The following is a 19,266-nucleotide window of genomic DNA, read 5'->3' as shown; positions in this document are numbered from 1 at the left end:
AGAAAACTTTTCTAATCCCACAACTGGGGAAATTCCACCTCTCCATTTAACCCATCCGTGAAGTGAAACACCACATACACACTAGTGAATACACACACACTAGGGGACAGTAAGCACACTTGCCCGGAGCGGTGGGGAGCCCTATCCACAGCGCCCGGGGAGCAATTGGGGTTTAGGTGTCTTGCTCAAGGACACTTATTAGCAACATTAGCCTCAAAGCTCCAGTGGAAAAATAAATCTCATTCCATTTTTGGCCGAACTATCGCTTTAAATACAAACCTGAGCTGATCCAGTTGCACTGTAGGACAAGAAGCCAGATTCAGCATACGTTTTGTTCTGGAAAGTCACTTTGTTGGTGCCACTGGTAGGACGATCCTGGACTCTAACGAAGTGCTCGTCAGTCCAGGGGTTCATGCCATAGCTCTTGAATCTTCCCATCAATTTATTGGCAAGCGCCTCATCTCCTGGAGATCCGGCCTGGTGACTGTCACTGGAGAAGTCACTGAGAACAAAGGGGAAAAACAAGGCAGTTATTCCATCGCAGCCTTATCTTCTTCATAGCCCTGGACACTGCTTTAAGACTTCACCCAGCACTGGGCAGCTGTACTAATGATACATCTGTATGCCTACCTTAAGCTCTTCTCAATGCTGTCTGTGGTCAGTTTGCTCTTAAACATGGCCGTAATATCACTCCAGTCAAGAGATGGAACCGTTTCTATCGGAGCCATGTCTTCACCATCATCAGGGGCCAAGTCCTCTGCACAGCTCGGATACGTTTTGTCTGCTTTTCTGTGAGCAAGGTAGCCAACCAGGTATCCTGAACAACACGGTGATGAAAATTATATTATAAGCGTCAAAAAAAAGCATCACAAGCTTCACAGAGATCTGTAATTTGTGTGGAATCATCAGAAGTTTCATAGATGCAGGTACTGAATGAAGACGTAACGATGCGTTGATCTACACAGTGAAAACCAGAACGTTTTACCGTGTCCCGATACTTTTGGACATAAAATAAATGTACAGTGGGCTCAATCAGGCTTGACAAGAAGCAGAAATCATTAGCAAGCTGCTTTCTTACCAATGATGAAGAGGAGTAGGATGGCGATGCCCATAAAGCAGATGTTCCTGGGGGAACGCTGGCTGGATTTGCTGACGTAGGATGGACGGGGGTGGTGGTTCATATGCTCCCCAACTCCATTACCCTCGGCTTCCTCTTCCATATCGGACGACAGCTTCATCTCCACCTGACTGTTGTCCCCCTCCATGTTCTGGGTGAGGTTGAAGCGTGTGTAAGATCGAGGTTCCCCATTGAACTGCGGACAAACAGCAAGCTTAAAAACAGCAAACCTTCATCTGCGCTAAAACAATTATGTCTGTTCTTCTGATCAGCTTCCAATGCAAACGAAAATCCCCACAGAGCCAACAAAGCCCATGCAACAAAGCCCTCCCAAGACATTCCAGAGTGAGTGAAACAGATAGACTGAAAGTTGTTCCTGAGCTTTTTTGTTGCCTAATTAAAGTGACATTCGGTCCTAACTACAAATTGTAACGCACAATTAAGGACAATTCAAAGGAGTTTACATGTAGCGGATGAGCTGGTAGTGATGTAACTGCTATTGTATGAACCACCACGATTACTTAGATCACAGGGTGCTGGCTTCCTAGTAGTTCCCAAAATTCAGAGAAGCTCTGCAGGAGGAAGAGCTTTCTCTTATAAAGCGCCCCAACTCTGGAATAATCTCCCCGATAATGTTCGGGACTCAGACACAGTCTCAATCTTTAAGTCTAGACTAAAAACTTACTTGTTTAGTTTAGCTTTTGGTAGTTAATGTTAATTCCCTTTAGATAAGGCTGCAGATCCAGGGGTTCATGGACATAGTGAATTGTGGGTAAACTGAGATGCTGGTGCTGCTGTCACTCACTACATGCAGTCACTCAGGTTTGTGGACGGTGGAGTGGGTGAATGCCAGTGTCTCAGGGAGCCTCCGTGTCTATGTTACCTTCTGGCTCTCTCCCTTTAGTTAGGCTGTTACATTCAGACCTGCCGGAGTCATTAGTCACACTCTGATAATTTTTTACATTTTCTGTTCTTCATAAATACAGTCTAAACTAATTCCTAAATCTTTCCTTCCTCCGAGTTACTGACTGTCCACCGGTCCGGCCCAATACTGATGGATGTCCCACCCTCAAGTCCCCCTGTCCCCCTGATTGACCAGACTGATGGAAGTTTCTGGAACGCAGCTTCTCCACTACAGATCACATCCAAATCTATATGAACTCTAATTGTTTCCACTGTTGATTATACACACCTGAATATATTAGAACTGCGTGGATGTAAAATTGACTTTTCAATGTTTAACTTATAAGTTGTCTGACCAGTGGTAGGATGGTCCCCCCTTTAGATGTGAGTCTTGGTCCTCCCGAGGTTTCTTCCTCCTCCAGCTCTGAGGGAGTTTTTCCTTGCCTCAGCGCTCACGGGGGTTCTGTATATTCTGTATATTCTGTATATTATGTTCAGTGTTTTGTCTGATTCTCTGTGCTGTGATTCCCATTTTTGTAAAGCTGCTTTGTGACAACATCAGTTGTAAAAAGCGCTATATAAATAAATTTGATTTGATTTGAATTTGATTATTGTCAATCAGCTTCTTCTCACTGTAAAAGTACTTTTGACAAAATTCAGATTTTATGCCGTAAAACAATATTTTTCCATTAAAATCAATGAAATTCAGAACAAATGTGACTTACTATTTTCGATATTGTCGACCTGGCTTGATCCATCGCCATCTTGGTTAATTACTGAAGGGAAAAAAAACAAAGAAGAATTTGTTAAAACAACATTTTCAAAATTCTTTCCACAATAATGTGGCGATTAAGTATCTAAATATCTAAGATTAAGTATCATAAATCTCCAAGATGCGAAATGCACCATTCTAGAAAAGTTCAGCGCTGGTGATAGGAACCAGACGTGAAGAACTGAATGCCTCTAAAATCTGATTATCTTTTTAAGTTATTACTGGAAGTGAATACGTTTGGGAAGATTTTGGTCTGACACATATCTTCTAAAATCCATAATGATGGTGTGGTACACACTGGGCATCGTAAGGCAAAATAGTCCCCCACAGAAAATTTCTTTTTCAGATTTTTCACTCTTTTAATATGACAATATCATCAACATTACATCTAGAATTCACAAGACATGTAGGTTCACTGGTGGTTTTCAATAGTAAACAAAATGGCTATATTTCTGTCGGTTCCTCTGGTTTCTTGTCGCCACCACTGTAAAGAAATCTCTCCACAACAAGCCATTTCACATCAAACCACTATTAATGACTGTTTACATCTCAATGATTTTAAGGCCCCATAATAGAGAATAATTTCACTTTTGTGAAATAAAAGACATTCATGTAGCATGTTAACAATGTTCAGCTTTCAAAATGCAGCGTTCACTCCGGGGACACAGTCCATATCGGGAAACTAAGCTGTAAATAAAAAGCCCATTTTGAATTTTGTGATGTCATGCAAAGCATTGCTTTCACACATATCCAACAATTCATGCTTGTTATAAGGGTTTTTTTCCTAACTGCTTTTACAGGCCAGCCAATGAGAACACGTAAAAATGAACTATAACTGTTTAATATATAAATAAATAAATAAATAAATAAGAAACATGTAGATTATGTGCTCTTTAATTATGTAGAAATGTTTTTAAAAAATGGGGGAATTGCCCTTTAAACTAGCAAGGGTGGCAATTCAAACTTTAATTGTGTAGAAGTTGGTGGAATTCCCTTTTAAATCACCACCACTGCCAATGGAGGCAAGGGACAACATTTGAGTATTAAACTGAAATCCGTCAATAAAACACACTGAACCTTGACCACGACCATGACCTTACAAGAGCCTGTCAGGTGGCATTAGTGACCTTGGCATGAATCACTGTCAATCTCAGTCAAACACTTCTTAACAAAAGACAAGTTAGTCTAAAGTGACTGCCAAGGTAGTGAATCATTTTAATTGTGCTCTGTATTTTGATCTAGGGGATTCTGTGGGTCCTCAAGTTCTAATGATCTAAACGCGGTGGTAGTTGGCACGAAACTAAAGCGGCGTCCAAAAATAAACCGCACCTGAATGCACAGTAGAAAACCTGGCCAACCACACAATCACATCACACGCTGAGTCTGAAGGGGTTTCTGCAGTAAAAATGGAAACAGAATACAAAGCTATTGTCTTTCACTGCAGGGAGTCGTAAGCAAAGCATCACCACAGCACGTTTAACTGAGCAAAGGACAAATCCCTGAGTAATGCACCTCACATTAATGGAGAATAGCAGATTTTTGGGTATTATTTTGCTTAACAGCTGTTTTTTTCCCTTCTTTTTTCAAAGGCTTTAAAAGAAATTCTCAAACCTGTTGTAGAACAATGTCACAGCCATCAGACAGTGTAAGCAATTCATGCAATAACTTTCTGCGAGGGAGCTTTTAGAGGCTTTTAGAGGCCTTGAACCACCGCTGTGAACAATTCTGACTCGGTTAGGTTCTCTAGAAGGAAGCGTTTCACACCAAACCACTCTGATTGACTTACATCTTATTGAACTTTTGCAGAAATTTTGAAAAAAATTGTGGAATTGCCCTTTAATTTCTCCACCAGCTACAGTGATGCCAGCTTCAGGGGTGATAGTGGGAAAAATTCCTGAGCCTGAACTTTTTTTCTCTGCTCGGGAGGTGAGCAGGGTGGGGGTGCTATGTATGCAACACACTTAAGACATAACTTGTTGGTACCTGGGCGCAGATATACGTCTATGTATAACCCTGATCTTCATTACTGTCAGAATTTTTGCTTTTGAATTAGTCCCTTCAATGATAGATTGTGTTGAATTTTGTTGAAATACATGAACAACATTCAGACATGAGATAAACAAACCTAATATAAGCCTATATTTCAGAAGCTTGTGCAGATTACCAGAACTCTTGGGACTAGCAGGCCTGCTCAGGAATCCATACCTGTTTTTAACTAGTCACATACCTTATTGCTTCTATAGCACAGGAGACTACAGATACTACAGCCATACCAAGAACGGTCAGCAGGTGGCAATAACAATACTCCAAAGTAAACTAGGAATTGATTAGTAGCCTAACCATTGACTAAATGACATGAACAAGGACACATTCATTTCTTTTAAAAATATAATAGCAAACTATGCAGCATTTATTTTAAATATTTTGAAACAGTTACAGTGCAACAAACTCATAAATAATACTACAGCTCTAAAATTACTATTCAGTTCCATTTTCCCCTTAATATAGGCTTAATATAGTTTTGTTCCATGGCTGAGTTTATACGTTTCGCATTGACAGTGGAAAAAAATTCACACGTGTATTTCCCGGGATTTCCTACTGAATCTATCAATTTGTTTGGTCAAAGCAAGTCCCGCCCCCCCTGTTTCTGACTGGCTTAATGGCTAGTAGGCTCGGCCTTGGTGTTGGTTACAGTGAAACCTGCGCATGTCAGATCAAGAGAAGTGTCAGATCCTATGGTCAGATCACTAGGCCAGGGGTCGGCAACCCGCGGCTTTGATCCCTCTGATGCGGCTCAGCTTTTGAAAATAATTAATTTAATTAACGTATATTATTTTTGATAATAAAATCAAAATAAATAGAGTGAGATGTCGTGGTCGTTTTAATGTATTATGTGGCTCTCACTGAAATAAATTTCCAATTATTTTGCTTTTATGGCTCTCTGAGTCAAAAAGGTTGCCGACCCCTGCACTAGGCGAAAAATTTTTTTTTTCTCGCAGACACGTCGGTACGCCGGAATTCCGCCGTGGTGCCTGGAAACTATCAGGCCTGCAGCTTTAAGACAAAGAGCTTCCAATTTCAAGTCTATTCACTAAAAAAAGTATTTTAAAAAAAAGAGGTTTCTGCAAGGTGGAAATTATTGCCGTTGCACGCTGGATGTTTTCCAAACTAGTCCAAATCGATGGCTTTGTCATTACATGATCTAAGATTAAAAGCCCATGTGTGCAAAAAAAAAAAAAAAAGGTTACAATCTCTGCCCTTTATTCTCACAAACGGAATACTGTCTTGCTACACACTTCTGAGAGTGAGAAATGCAAGGCAAGATAAAATAAAACAAACATCTAAACCATGTCTAACCGACCCGCCTGTGGGTGCAGGTGCGTTTACTCATTACGCTGCTGCAGTCACGTAGCCACTGGTAGGCCGTTAACCTTTCTCTGATCTTTGGCTTTGGCTGCAGAACATTCAAAAGAGGAGAAGTCGTGAGAGCTTGTTTAAATAAGCTCCACAAATCTCAGAGACACAGCCAGCCAGCAGGAGTCCTCTCCAGAGCCTTTTTTTACACCCCTTGTAAGCACGAGAGGCCTTAAGAGTTTGAAACAGAGCTTAATTCTTACACCTTCGCCACTGTGTCTTTCAAGATGAACTCTAATCATGATAGCTTTATTAATCCCTGAGGGAAAGTCGTCTATTACAGCAGCACAAAGTACAGTAAAGAGCAAAAGAAGAGCAAATGTACTGCCGTGCGCTACTAAACAGATGCATAAATACAAGAAGTAAGGATGTATAATAAAATATACTAAAGCAACCAGAAAACATAACGCGCAGTACAAAAATAAGTCAGTAAAATCGCATAATTATTATGCAGGTGACAACACAGTGGTGCGTGTCACGTCCAGTGACTAAACACTGTAAACAATAACACTGTTCATAACAATATGCATGAGTGTATAAACAAGTGGCAGTGCAATACGCAATATATATGGATGTATAATCAAAGCAGTCAAAGTTAATCTATCAGGTGCAGTGAAATTCTGCTCGATAAAGTATAGATTTTAAAATAGTTTAAATTTGTGTAAATTTGTTAAAATTTGTGTAAATGTGTACATTTTGTGACTTACTTTACATTACTTTACATTACAACTACTTTACATTAGAGGACAAAACACTGTAAACAATAACACTGTTCATAACAATATGCATGAGTGTATAAACGAGTGGCAGTGCAATATGCAATATAGATGGATGTATGATCAAAGCAGTCACAGTTAATCTATCAGGTGCAGTGAAATTCCGCTCGATAAAGTATAGATTTTAAAATAGTTTAAATTTGTGTAAGTGTATTTTTATATTTATTTGTGTAAATTCTGTCCTTATGTCATGTTTTTTACATTTATGGCATTTGGCTGACGCTCTTATCCAGAGCGACTTACAATTTGATCATTTTACACAGGCAGGCCATGGCGGTGTTAGGAGTCTTGCCCAAGGACTCTTATTGGTATAGTGTAGGGTGTTTGCCCAGGTGGGGATTAAACCCCAGTCTACAGTGTAGAAGGCACTGCAGAGATGTTAACCACTACACTATCCCAACCACAATTCACCATGTTCAATTCACAGCATGAATTCGGTCATTACCGCTGAAATCATTGTCTATAAAATGCAATTAAGCGAAGTCCTGCCAGCTGAACAACTCTGGTAGCTCTTTAACAGATTTACACCTTATATTCTTCAAAGCTGGACGTAGTTCTGCCCGCACTAGACAAGGCCTGATGGTAGCTAATAGGCTAAACAGGATGATTCAACAAAGTTGAGAAACAAACTTCAAAATTAAGACCTTTCTGGGTGGATTCACAGTAAATGTGCAAACAGAATAAAGAATATGGTACTGCTTTGGCAGCTACACGTTTCATGTGCCTGTGTTTGTGCTGGAATTGGCATAAAATGTGTTTACAACACTGCTAGCTTGGTGCTAACAACACTGGAAGGTCTCACAGGGACGCTAATGGAAATTAGCTCTATGTTAGCTGCTAAATTAACCTTAAAAGACTACATATAAAGTGAATTATACAGTTTAGGCATTAAACATTGCTCTGTAAGGACAAACCACAAAAAATAAATCTTCATATTTTTATGATTTTCTCACAGCATAAATTAATCCAATCAGTTCAAATCCTTCGAGGTGTACTCACGCTAAAACTGTTTAAAATGTCACACAGGCAGGGTATTGTAAACTTAGTTTTTTGATTTTAAAAGAGTTTGAATTAATATGCAAACAATTTCAAAACAGTTTCAAAAGAGACAATTCACTCCTCAGGCCATAAGGTCCATGTATGGAAACTAAGCTGTAGCTAAGAGGCTAACAGAGTGGTTCAACAATACTGAGAAACAGACTTCAAAACTCAAAACTTGGGTGGATTCAGAGTAAAACTGCACATATTTATGTTTTATGTTATGATTATGTTACTTCTATGGCTGCTACATGTTTCATGTGCCTGTGTTTGAGCCAGAGTTGGCATGTTTACAACACGGCTAGCTCAGCGCTAACAACGCTACACATTCCTACAGGGACGCTAGTGGAAATCAGCACTATGCAAATGGCTAATTGGACTTATCGTCACTGTCCAAAGAAAAACATGTATCCCCAAAATAGTTACTTTACATTAGCAGGCAAAAACAATGGAAACAGTCAATGGAAAGAGATTTACTTCTAAGCAATTTTGGTGCATTTTTATTGGTCCATTCGTCATGAAATATTCACACAATGTAAAGAATGGCTGTGGTGCTCAAATGATGTTGAAAAGTGAAAATCGCTAAAAATGGAGATGCGTGTTTTTCTTTGGACAGTGACGTTATACAATTACAAGGTTTCTGCAGTAATCATTGCTATGTACAAACACACAGCTGAAAATCTTTATGATTTTGTGATTGGATTTATTTATACTGTGAAACTTGTACAATCAGTTCAAACCTTTTATGGTATATTCACAGTCAAAACTACTGTTTAAAACATCACACAGACAGGGTTTTGTGAATTCTGTCAAACTAATTAGACAGAGGGACACAACAGAACACACAGTTTAGAGATGCTACACATTATTGAGTTTTCAGTACAAAATTCTACCACGATGTGAGGTGTTTTAGCTCACTGGAACTAATCCAGGATGGAAACAACAACACATTTGGCCAGCATGCTAATGTTAGCACCAGAGATATACACTATACTGCCAAAAGTATTCACTCAACCATCCAAATCATTGAATTCAAGTGTTCCAATCTCTTCCATGGCCACAGGTGTACAAAACCAAGTCCCTAGGCCTGCAGACTGCTTCTACAAACGTTAGTGAAAAAATGGGTCGCTCTCAGGAGCTCAGTGAATTCCAGCGTGGGACCGTAATCAGACACCACCTGTGCAACAAGCCCAGTCGTGAAAATTTCTCGCTACTAAATATTGCACAGTCAACTGTCAGTGGGATTATAACAAAGTGGAAGTGATTGGGAACGAAAGCAACTCAGCCACGAAGTGGTCGGCCACGTAAAATGACAGAGCGGGGTCATCGGATGCTGAGGGGCATAGTGCACACAGGTCGCTAACTTTCTGCAGAGTCAGTCACTACAGACCTCAAAACTTCATACAGACCTCCAAACGTTTCCATGACCGTGGGTGTGGGGTTGTTTTTCAGGAGTTGGGCTCGGCCCCTTAGTTCCAGTGTAAGGAACTCTTAATGCTTCAGCAGACCAAGAGATTTTGGACAATTTCATGCTCCCAACTTTATGGGAACAGTTTGGGGACGGCCCCTTCCTGTTCCAACATGACTGCACACCAGTGCACAAAGCAGGTCCATAAGGACATGGATGAGCGAGTTTGGTGTGGAAGAACTTGACTGGCCTGTTCAGAGTCCTGACCTCAACCCGACAGAACACCTTTGGGATGAATTAGAGCGGAGACTGTGAGCCAGGCCTTCTCGTCCAACATGTCTGATCTCACAAATGTGCTTCTGGAGGAATGGTCAAAAATTCCCATAAACACACTCCTAACCCTTGTGGAAAGCCTTCCCAGAAGAGCTGAAGCTGTTATAGCTGCAAAGGGTGGGTCGACATCATATTAAACCCTATAGATTAAGAATGGGATCTCACTCATTTTGATATGCGTGTGAAGGCAGACGAGCCAATACTTTTGGAAATGCAGTGTATATGTGGTGGCACCTTGGCAGAGAAGAACCAGAACGGCATAATTTCTGCTTATTTCTGTTCATATGAGTGTGAAGGCAGATAAGTGAATACTTTTGGAAATATAGTGTATATACCTAAATATACCTAAATGAGACGATGAGTCTCAGGATTAAATAAACCACAACTTCCTTATTACTCACCTGATTTTCACCAGATTCGTTTATTTAGAATCCTCAGGCACATATTAATCTAGGCTGCATGGACTGATCTCAGTAGCTTTTATTACTTTAATAACTGATCGGGCTAATTAGTCGTCCAGACCAGCAGGAAAGTAATCAGTCTGCACCTGACACAAGTTTAGCGCGAGAAACACAAACTCGGACACATCAGCAAATCCATCAATGTGTGAATCACTTCTAATCTTTATACACAGAAGCAGTTAAAGTTGACCTCCTATTCGTCAGCTTCTTTTTCGAGTTTTCCCATTCCACCTTAAATGGTGAAGCAGTCACTTTCTGGTGTCTGAAGCTGCACCATTTAAGATGGAATGGGAAAATTTGAACAAGAAGCTGGCTGATACATCATTTAAGGTGGAACTGGAAAATTCGAACAAGAAGCTGGCAAATAAGAACCTAACTTCAGGTTCATCTAATAAGGTGCTAATCTATTATAAATATCTACACAGATTAAGGAGTGTAAGGGCTATCTATAAGGCATGTAAGGTATGTATATCTATAGTTATCACTATTAGCAAACATGACAATACTAAATATATTCTAACATTGTGACTTTTACTGTTTCATTGAAACTGCAGTCAATTATCATCACATGGTATCTGGATGCAGCCTCTCAGAGTAAAGTAGGCAGTAGGCACACTGAAAATGCCAGGGCTTTTACTTTGAAGAGCTACTAAATTCTCAGCGTTGTGATCTTGGGGCCTTATTTTTGTTATTTTTGAGGGCGGCGTGGCAGGCGTTATAGACCCTCTATTTATCTGAGCAAAACCAAACTGTAATAGCTCTGTAGCATCGAGACCTTTTCAACATAAGAAAGATCAAAAAGCAAATCGAATCTTGACCTCAGAATTGAATCATACTGAAACTATATCCCCTATAACTGAATCATTCCCAGAAGCAGCTTAGAAAATGTGTGTGTGTGTGTGTGTGTGTGTGCGTGTGCGTGTGCGTGTGAGAATCATTCCCATTAAGATTTTGTCTCCTGCAATGTGGGTGAAGGGTCTGACGTCAACTTCATGAGGGACGTGCAAATATATCACGATGCAGGCTGTTATCAGACAGAACCCATGAGAAAACCAGTCTGCTGTGCCAGAGCTCATGTTACATTCTTGTACATACTTTGCAAGATCAAGCACCAGAGATCTCCACCAGGGGTCAGGCTAAAACATAAAAACAGTTTTTGTTTAATAGTTTTAAAATGAAACTCATGTGCACTATTATTATTTTGCCAGGTCATAAATTCATAATTCATTCATTTAGGGTATGAATTTATGACTTGGCAAGAGCCAGTTGAACTGATTTAGAGCTCAGACTCATACTTGAGATGACTTGGAGATTTGAGCTTTGCAGCGGAGATGAAAACCACAACAGACGTTTATCTGTGTGCAAAATATACAGAAGCACAGACACGTCCAAGTCTAGACAAAGAGCTCTGCTTCTTTAGTTTTGAGAATAATCAGAAGAAAACGGACTTCCTTGTGTGGTTTCTGACACTGTATGACCTTGTTATCTATAAACATGGACAAATCACGCTTCAAAGCTAAAAACAGCAACAGCTGCTACATTAAGGCCTAAATTTTGTTCCTATAGCATATCACACTGTAGGGAAGGAGCACCACACCAAATTCAAAATTCATTTTGATACACGTGTCTCAATATGACATATTTCTGATATGTGCCCTATGTTAAAGGGCCCATATCAGGGAAAAACTAATTTTCCTTGCTTTGTTTTTTCTTTTTTTTCTTTTTATATAACTGAATTGAAGTACTAAGCAAGCATTGTTAAAGTTTCAAAACCGACCATTCACTTCCCAGTCAATATAGTCCATTTATGGAAACTGAACTGCAAAAACAGCCTGTTTTGTATTCATGGTTTCTGTGATGTCACAAGAACCAGCTCATTTACATGTATCTGCATACTTTAGCTCACTGTAGTTAAGCTCCGCCCATTCACACTGAAGTCATAAGGAGTGTTTCAACACTGAGTGCTTTTTGAATAAAGCTTAACACAAGACAGCCAATCAGAACAGGGATCATTTACATAATGTATATCAGTCTTAAAGGCATAGTCAAAAAATGGCCCATGACCTTTTTTTTGGTATGTAAAATCACAAAATATTTCACACTTCAAGGATAGAATAAAATACAAGAAAAATGTAGGATATTGGCTCTTTAATATGATCATGTTTGTGCCATGCAAAACGATGAACACATTCTGAAGAATTGCAAAGACAAGATTCAACTGAACATGCAATATTTTGTATGTCTGAAATATATATACTTTACTATACTATATACTATACTTTGTATACTGCTAATTCTATACTACACGGATGAGGCTTGTTTGGCTCAAATAAATAAAAGTTCACAAACAGGACAATGCCCGTCATGCCAGCATAACAAAATAAAGCCCAGAATAAAAACATTTATAAATATAAACTTTTATAAAAAGTCATTTTTATGAGTGCACCGAATAAGCCCCGCCTCCTCTCCTCCTGCTTTACTCAGAACAAATTGGAAGCGTCAGAACCAGAAACCAGACAGCACCAGAAACCACATAAGGTATATCTAAGATTGCTTAACAGCTTGAGGCAAATGCGGAAAGATTTACACTATGCTGTCCGGTGGGGATGCACGAGGATACTGAAATCATATTGGTATTGGGAGATAATTTCATCATATTGTATTGTATTGGGCTGATTATTAGATTTAAACAAGATGCTGGGTTGCTGTGTTAAAATGTCCATGTACAAATAAACGTTATATTGTCTGTAATGCTGATTCAGATAGATTTAGTCCCAATTTCCACATATCATAAAATGTTTATGTATCGGCATATTGGCATCATCTAAGAATTCTCATACTGGCATCATCTAAGAATTCTCATACTGGCATCATCTAAGAATTCTCATATTGTCATCATCTAAGAATTCTCATATTGTCATCATCTAAAAATTCTCATATTGACATCATTTAAGAATTCTCAAGGACTAACTGGTGCTGTATCACCTTCTTTTACTTGTTAGCTACATTGGCCTCATAGCTTCAACAGCAAAAACATATCACTTTAAAATAATTACAGAAGAACTTTATTCTACCACAGCTTCTTCTGGAGGACATTCGTGATCACACTTGTATCAGGTCTTCCAGCTTTCAGCAGCGTGTGCGTGCTAGAGATAGAGGAAACGCATTTTGGGTCACACCCTACCAGGAAGGCTCGCAGTGGGCTTGGACACAATCAGATCAAACTGGGCCTCACGTCCACTGAGACTGACACTGATCCCCTCAGTCTGAACTCAGTGCTGCACAGAAAACAAATGCATTCTTTTAAAAGGGCCACTGATCTAATCCTCACATGTATTGGTCACTTAGCAGCGACTGCTTCAGTCCATCATGGAAACACACACTTATTAAATGGAATTTCAGGATGCATGTATTTTCAGTCTCGATTCGAGTTTTGATTATGAGGTCAAGATTTGATTACATTTTTGATATTTTATATCTGCTGTGGGAAGAAAACCTCGTATCTCCATTTTTGACGTTTTTAGTTTTTGACATAATCTGAAATTACCTTCTGTCCTTTACATTCAGTGGACATTTCATGATGATTGGACTAAATGAAATGACCTAAAGTGACTTGGGAAAAAAGTCTGGCTCCATTGATTTACATTAGAAGCAACGTCGGTTTTTTCCTTCTCCTGTAAAGTTACCATTTTGGAGATATGTTATATGTGATATGTTAAGCCTGTCATTCCACACAGCTCTGATTAAACACTGTAAAGATCAGTTTGGCTCAGAAAAACAAAAAAGATGGCAAAATAGTAAGCAGCTATAAACAATGCAAAGTTTTGTACACCTATCAGTTTTCTATAAATGATTGTGAATAAAGGACCATCTGAAGAAACCAAGGGGCGTATCAGCGATGTATTTTTTTTTCTTTTTTTAATAGAAATATGTTAATATTTAATTAATATGTTAAACTTTCTTACTTTGTGTCTCATGAATAATTTCTTCAGCTTCATCAGTCAAGGCTGAGGATCAGGATCATGCTCCTATTACACCTGGATGATTTATCGATATTATTGTTGCCATGTTAGCAGTACACCAGCTTATTGATGAGATTATTTTTGCGTTGGGCAATTTTGCTGCTTATTTATGTGCTTATGTTTAACATCCATGAGTCAGATTTAGATACAACTAGTCAACATCAAATCATTTGTAAAAAGCTCTAACTACAGGGGTGTAACGATTCACAAGATTTATTATTTGGTCCAATATTATACAGCGAGTTCTCAATTTCAATACTTTTTCCGATACTGAGATGCTGAAAATGTGCCTGATTTTAAAACGTCAATGTTTCCGTTTTCAGCTATTTTCAGTTCATTTGAGCATTCAACATAAAAGTACAACTCTAGAGACAAAAGTCTACAGAGCCCGGATGTAGTCACAAGCCAATGAGTCACACTGAGCACAGCTATCATGCCAGTCTCATTACAACAATGCAATGCAATGCAATATAAATCAATTCAATATGACACATTGTCTTGTTACGTCCCTAATCAACTACACCTGTAACCGTGCATGAAATTCTGCGCAAAGAAACTGAGCCCAACTTCCCAAAGTCATCTTAGCTTCAATTTGATTTATAAAAACTACAACATAATTCGCTCATCAATGAAACAAATTCATTCAGATTGCTTTAACGTGTGAAACTTCTTTACAGTGGTAGTGACAGTTATATGGAATAATCCCAAGTTACCCTGCATGTACCTCTCAACCATGAAGATATTAAAAACTTATGTTAAAGCTGAAGCTTAAGCTTATCTCAACACGATTTTGCAGCAACTAAACCATGTGTCAGACATCAGGCGGCGTATTCATAACAATTTCTCGCAATAACTTTGGTGATTTAAGAGGAATTAAACTATTAAGAGGAACTAAACTATTCAGACGTCTGGTTCCTATCACCAGCACTGTGTACAAGTCTGACTCAGTAAGAATGGAGTGTTTCATATCAAAAGACTCTGAATGGCATCTGAACGATTTAGCTAAGCAGAAATTTCGGGAAAAAATGATGGAATTCCATTTAAAGCTAAACCCCATATATCGTCAGCAGCCGCTGAAAAAAAAAAACACTCGGCGCCACTGTGTGGCCAGTTTAGGAACTACAGATTTTTTAAGCCTAAGCAGGATCAGAGAACTATTAGTGAACTATTAGTGAACGACTGGCAGTTTTGAACGATGCTTGTCGTCTGACCCTCGCTCTCATCACAAGGCCTGATGTTCTAACGATGCAAATCCAAATCCAAAATAGTGCACATGGCCAATAAGGTGCCACTTGGGACTGAACTCTTGGATCTGCAGGAGGTGGTCATTCTGCTGTATAGGATTACATGTAACAGTGTGAAAAAATGACATTTTGCACCATTACCTGGGAAATGGGCGCTCCAGTCTGCATCCTTGTCAATAACATCTAACTTACAATTTTTCCTGACCTGTATGGCAGCTAGCAGTGGCACAAAATGACCCCATCGTCTGCAGCGAGCACTATGAGCAAATCAATGGCGATGCCACATTTTCTTCTTTAATTATACAGTTTGTTCTTACGGAACAAAGTGTACAATCATTAAGCAGTGCAGCTCTTTGTGTTTGCACCTTGTTCTCCGGCCAAAATCTTGATGAATGGCTTTCTCTGGGCAGATCGTTTCACGACCCATTCACAAGCTCTAGGACCCAAATCCGCAGCAGCATGTGACCACATGCCAGTCTGAAGATATTAATCCCTTTGCAGAAACAGGGTAAATTTGCACCATGAAAAACTGTTTTTTTTTTCTTTTGCATGAATGTTAACATAAAGCATAAATGCAATCACTGTTTTAACTGTCGCACATTCTGACAGACTTCCCGTTGAGTCTTCAAAGCTCATTTTTATTCGCCTTTTTTAAAAAGCATAGAGGATTATAGAGCCCCATCTTCAGCTCCCCTGGGCCGGTCATGTGAGAGTCATACGGGAAAGTTCCAAAACGGGCTCATATCAGTGTCCCCAAGTGCCACGAGCACGGTAAAAAGTAAAGTTCGTTACTCTCAGGTGACTTTACTTCACTGTCTTTTGCACTTCAAAGCACAACAAATGTATTTTATTAGAAGAGTGAATAGAGACGATTGCTTTTTAAGACTTTTGTTACTCTGAATTTTAATACTGCAAAAACAATTCATCGTTTTTTACTTTATGTAAGCAAACTGGCAGCATGAAAATTGTCATAACCCCTTAAACACTTTAGTTTCTCTGATTCAGAGCAGTTATCAAATTATGTATATTGTTGCTGTTCAATGAAAAACATGCACCTCCGTTTTTATCAATTTTCACTTTTCTGCATCATTTGAGCTCAGACAATTTCATGATTATTGGACCAATAGAAATGCTCCAAAATTGCGTAGAATAAAAACTTTTTCCATTGACTTACATTGAAAGTAAAGCATGTTTTTGCCCTCTCCTGTAAAGTGTCTATTTTGGAGATACTTGTTTTTCAGTGGACAGCAATGATATGTTATTATTACCATTTTTAAGACAATAACAATAATAAGGGGTTAATAAAATGTAGGGCGGATTATTGTTCTATTAACTTTGCTACAAGTTGTTCAAACAACACATCCTTTACAGCGAAACTGAGCAAAACGGTCCTAAACGGCGAAATCCTGCGCCAAGGAGATGCAGTGTTGCCCCAAGAAAGTACATAAAATCACCCAAGCATGATGAGCTTGTTTTTCCAGTGGCCAAATCTCAAACGGCACCCTATTCTCTCTTACTGAACTATGGGTCAATAAATAAATAGCTCCTGCACCCAAACAGCACACTAGAAGTCCAATGAAAGGAGCCATCTGGGATTCAAGCTGTGGTCATTCTTTTTATATAAGAATACACTTACAAGCCACAATCAGCAGCTCCGTATATTCATAACTGGAACTGCTAACAGGAGAATTACAACGATTTCTCCAAACGTCATCATAAATCAACTGTTAAGATGTAAACAGTCATTAGAGGGGTTGCTCCATTTTAGAGGCAGGATTGTACACAGTGGCGGTGATGGGAACCAGACGTCTGCAATGTTTAACAGCTCAAAAAGCTACTGAACAAGTTACTGAATACAATGGTTACGACAGCTTTGATAAAATAAGTTTAAAATGTATATTTATAAAGGCATTGATGGTGCATGAGCACATACAGGGCATTGTTAGGCACAGCCCACACAGAAAACTAACTTTTTAAACTTTTTTTTTTATATTATCAAACGTATTAAAACTCAGAAGACGTGTAGGTTCTCTGGTGGTGTTGGATGGTACATATACAAATGGCTATATTTGAGTTGTAGATATTGCGACGTCTGGTTCCCATCAGCACCACTGTAAAGAAATCTGCATCAGTAAGTTTCTCGGCAGTGAACTATCGCATGTCAAAATACTCAATGACTCTGTTCACGTCTCAACCACTGAATAAAACAGAAGATTTTAAAAATTTGGTGGGATTCCCCTTTAAACATACGCCTTGCATTGAAAGTAGGTGAAGGGCATGAAGGACACTGTAGACCCCTCACTGTGCCAAGTCAGGGCATATCAGTTACAGACCACTCCAGTACTACACTACACTATACAGGAATAACTGGATAAAGCGGAGAGATGACTCAAACAATGACCCAGACAGTGACCACAACAACCAGACAGTGACCAACCATCAAGTGGAAAGTGCAAAAAAAAAAATCCTATATATATTTTTATGAGCTTAATATTAATCCACTGCATGGATGAATGTATTCTAATCTGCTTTAGTGATTCCATTGGTTTAAGACCACAATAAGAAGAACATTTACTTGATTACTAAGTCAGTTAATTAGTTACTGAGCCAGTTATGCCACCTGTCACATTTAGCTGACCATTACCTAATATAACGCATTGCCTGGAAAGTGGTCTGCTGTGAAGGTCGACCACAGCACATGGTCCCCAAGAACCAAAAAGGGTTTCGATATTTTTTCCGTTCCACCTTAAATGCGGCAGCCGTTACTTTCCTCAGAATGTAACCTAATGCACCAGAACGTAACCGCTGTAGCATTTAAGGTGGAACGGGTCAATTGGAAAAAGAGAAAGAGGCTGGAGGGTAAGAAGCCCCTTCTGCCCCGTGTGGTCTCTGGTCTGTTGCGCAACACACGGGAACGAATGCACTGAAGAAGCTCAGTGTGAAAAGTGCTGTAAAGTTTTGGCACCTACCTCCCGGTGCGCGCGCCGTCTGTCGCTGCTCGAGCACGCTTAGAGTTTAGACAACCTTGCGCGAGGCTTTCAATGCCGAATACGTCACTGCTACGTAAGACCATGTGGGCAGCACTCGTATAATCGTGCGTGCACGTGAACTGATACGCGCTGGATACATGCAGTCGTATGCAAAATTTTGGGCACCCCTGGGCACGTTTTGCTGATTTTATAAGTAAATGAACACACACACACAAATATGTCTATCGCTCCTGTCGGAACAAAACCTCGTATCTCCATTTTTGATGTTTTTCGGTTTTTGACGTGATTTGAAAGTGCCTGTTGTTCTTTACATTGTGTGTAAAATTCATGACGAATAGACTAAAAGAAATAACCCAAAATGACTTGGAAACCCGTCTGGTTCCATTGACTTACATTAAAAGTAAGGCATGTTTTTCCCTCCTCCTGTAAAGTTTAGAGATACGATATTTTCTTCTGACAATATATATATATATATATATATATATATATATATATATATATATATATATATATATATATATATATTGGGCAGATGGCAGGAATCACCCTGGACAGGTCACCAGTCCACCGCAAGACTGAAACCCAGCAAAAATAGAAATTGTGCACTAAAATGTGCCAGAAAACGGTATATAGTCATGTATCTTATTTAATTTCCTTCTAACCCTGAAGCCTTTAACTTTTAGTCTTTTAACCCTTCAACATTTCCTAAATATTTCTATTTATTTTCTTTTCCGGAGGTACATTCATGCCATTTGTGTGGCTTTATTATCCAGAAATGAATTTTCCTG

At 39.2% G+C, this 19,266-nt stretch overlaps 1 protein-coding gene across 2 annotated transcripts in view; it reads right to left on the bottom strand.

The window, feature by feature from the left end:
* tfr1a (transferrin receptor 1a) overlaps nucleotides 1-18,534 on the bottom strand; it is a 30,741-nt gene extending 12,207 nt beyond the window's left edge. Inside the window, exons 1-5 of one of the 2 annotated variants that reach the window (XM_037531063.1) lie at nucleotides 18,458-18,534; nucleotides 2,746-2,796; nucleotides 1,079-1,313; nucleotides 631-817; nucleotides 280-502 (exon numbers count right to left, since the gene is read on the bottom strand). In XM_037531063.1, coding sequence (XP_037386960.1) covers nucleotides 280-502; nucleotides 631-817; nucleotides 1,079-1,313; nucleotides 2,746-2,784 — 684 coding nt within the window. In that variant the 5' untranslated portion in view covers nucleotides 2,785-2,796; nucleotides 18,458-18,534. Of the gene's footprint in view, nucleotides 1-279; nucleotides 503-630; nucleotides 818-1,078; nucleotides 1,314-2,745; nucleotides 2,797-13,406; nucleotides 13,481-18,457 lie in introns of those variants that run through there. The other variant, XM_037531064.1, reaches the window with a different exon arrangement.
* Nucleotides 18,535-19,266: the final 732 nt, after the last annotated feature.

The sequence above is a fragment of the Pygocentrus nattereri genome, chromosome 19 (genome assembly GCF_015220715.1).
Source record: "Pygocentrus nattereri isolate fPygNat1 chromosome 19, fPygNat1.pri, whole genome shotgun sequence".
Classification (NCBI taxonomy): domain Eukaryota; kingdom Metazoa; phylum Chordata; class Actinopteri; order Characiformes; family Serrasalmidae; genus Pygocentrus; species Pygocentrus nattereri.
This window is presented reverse-complemented; position numbering and strand designations above follow the sequence as displayed.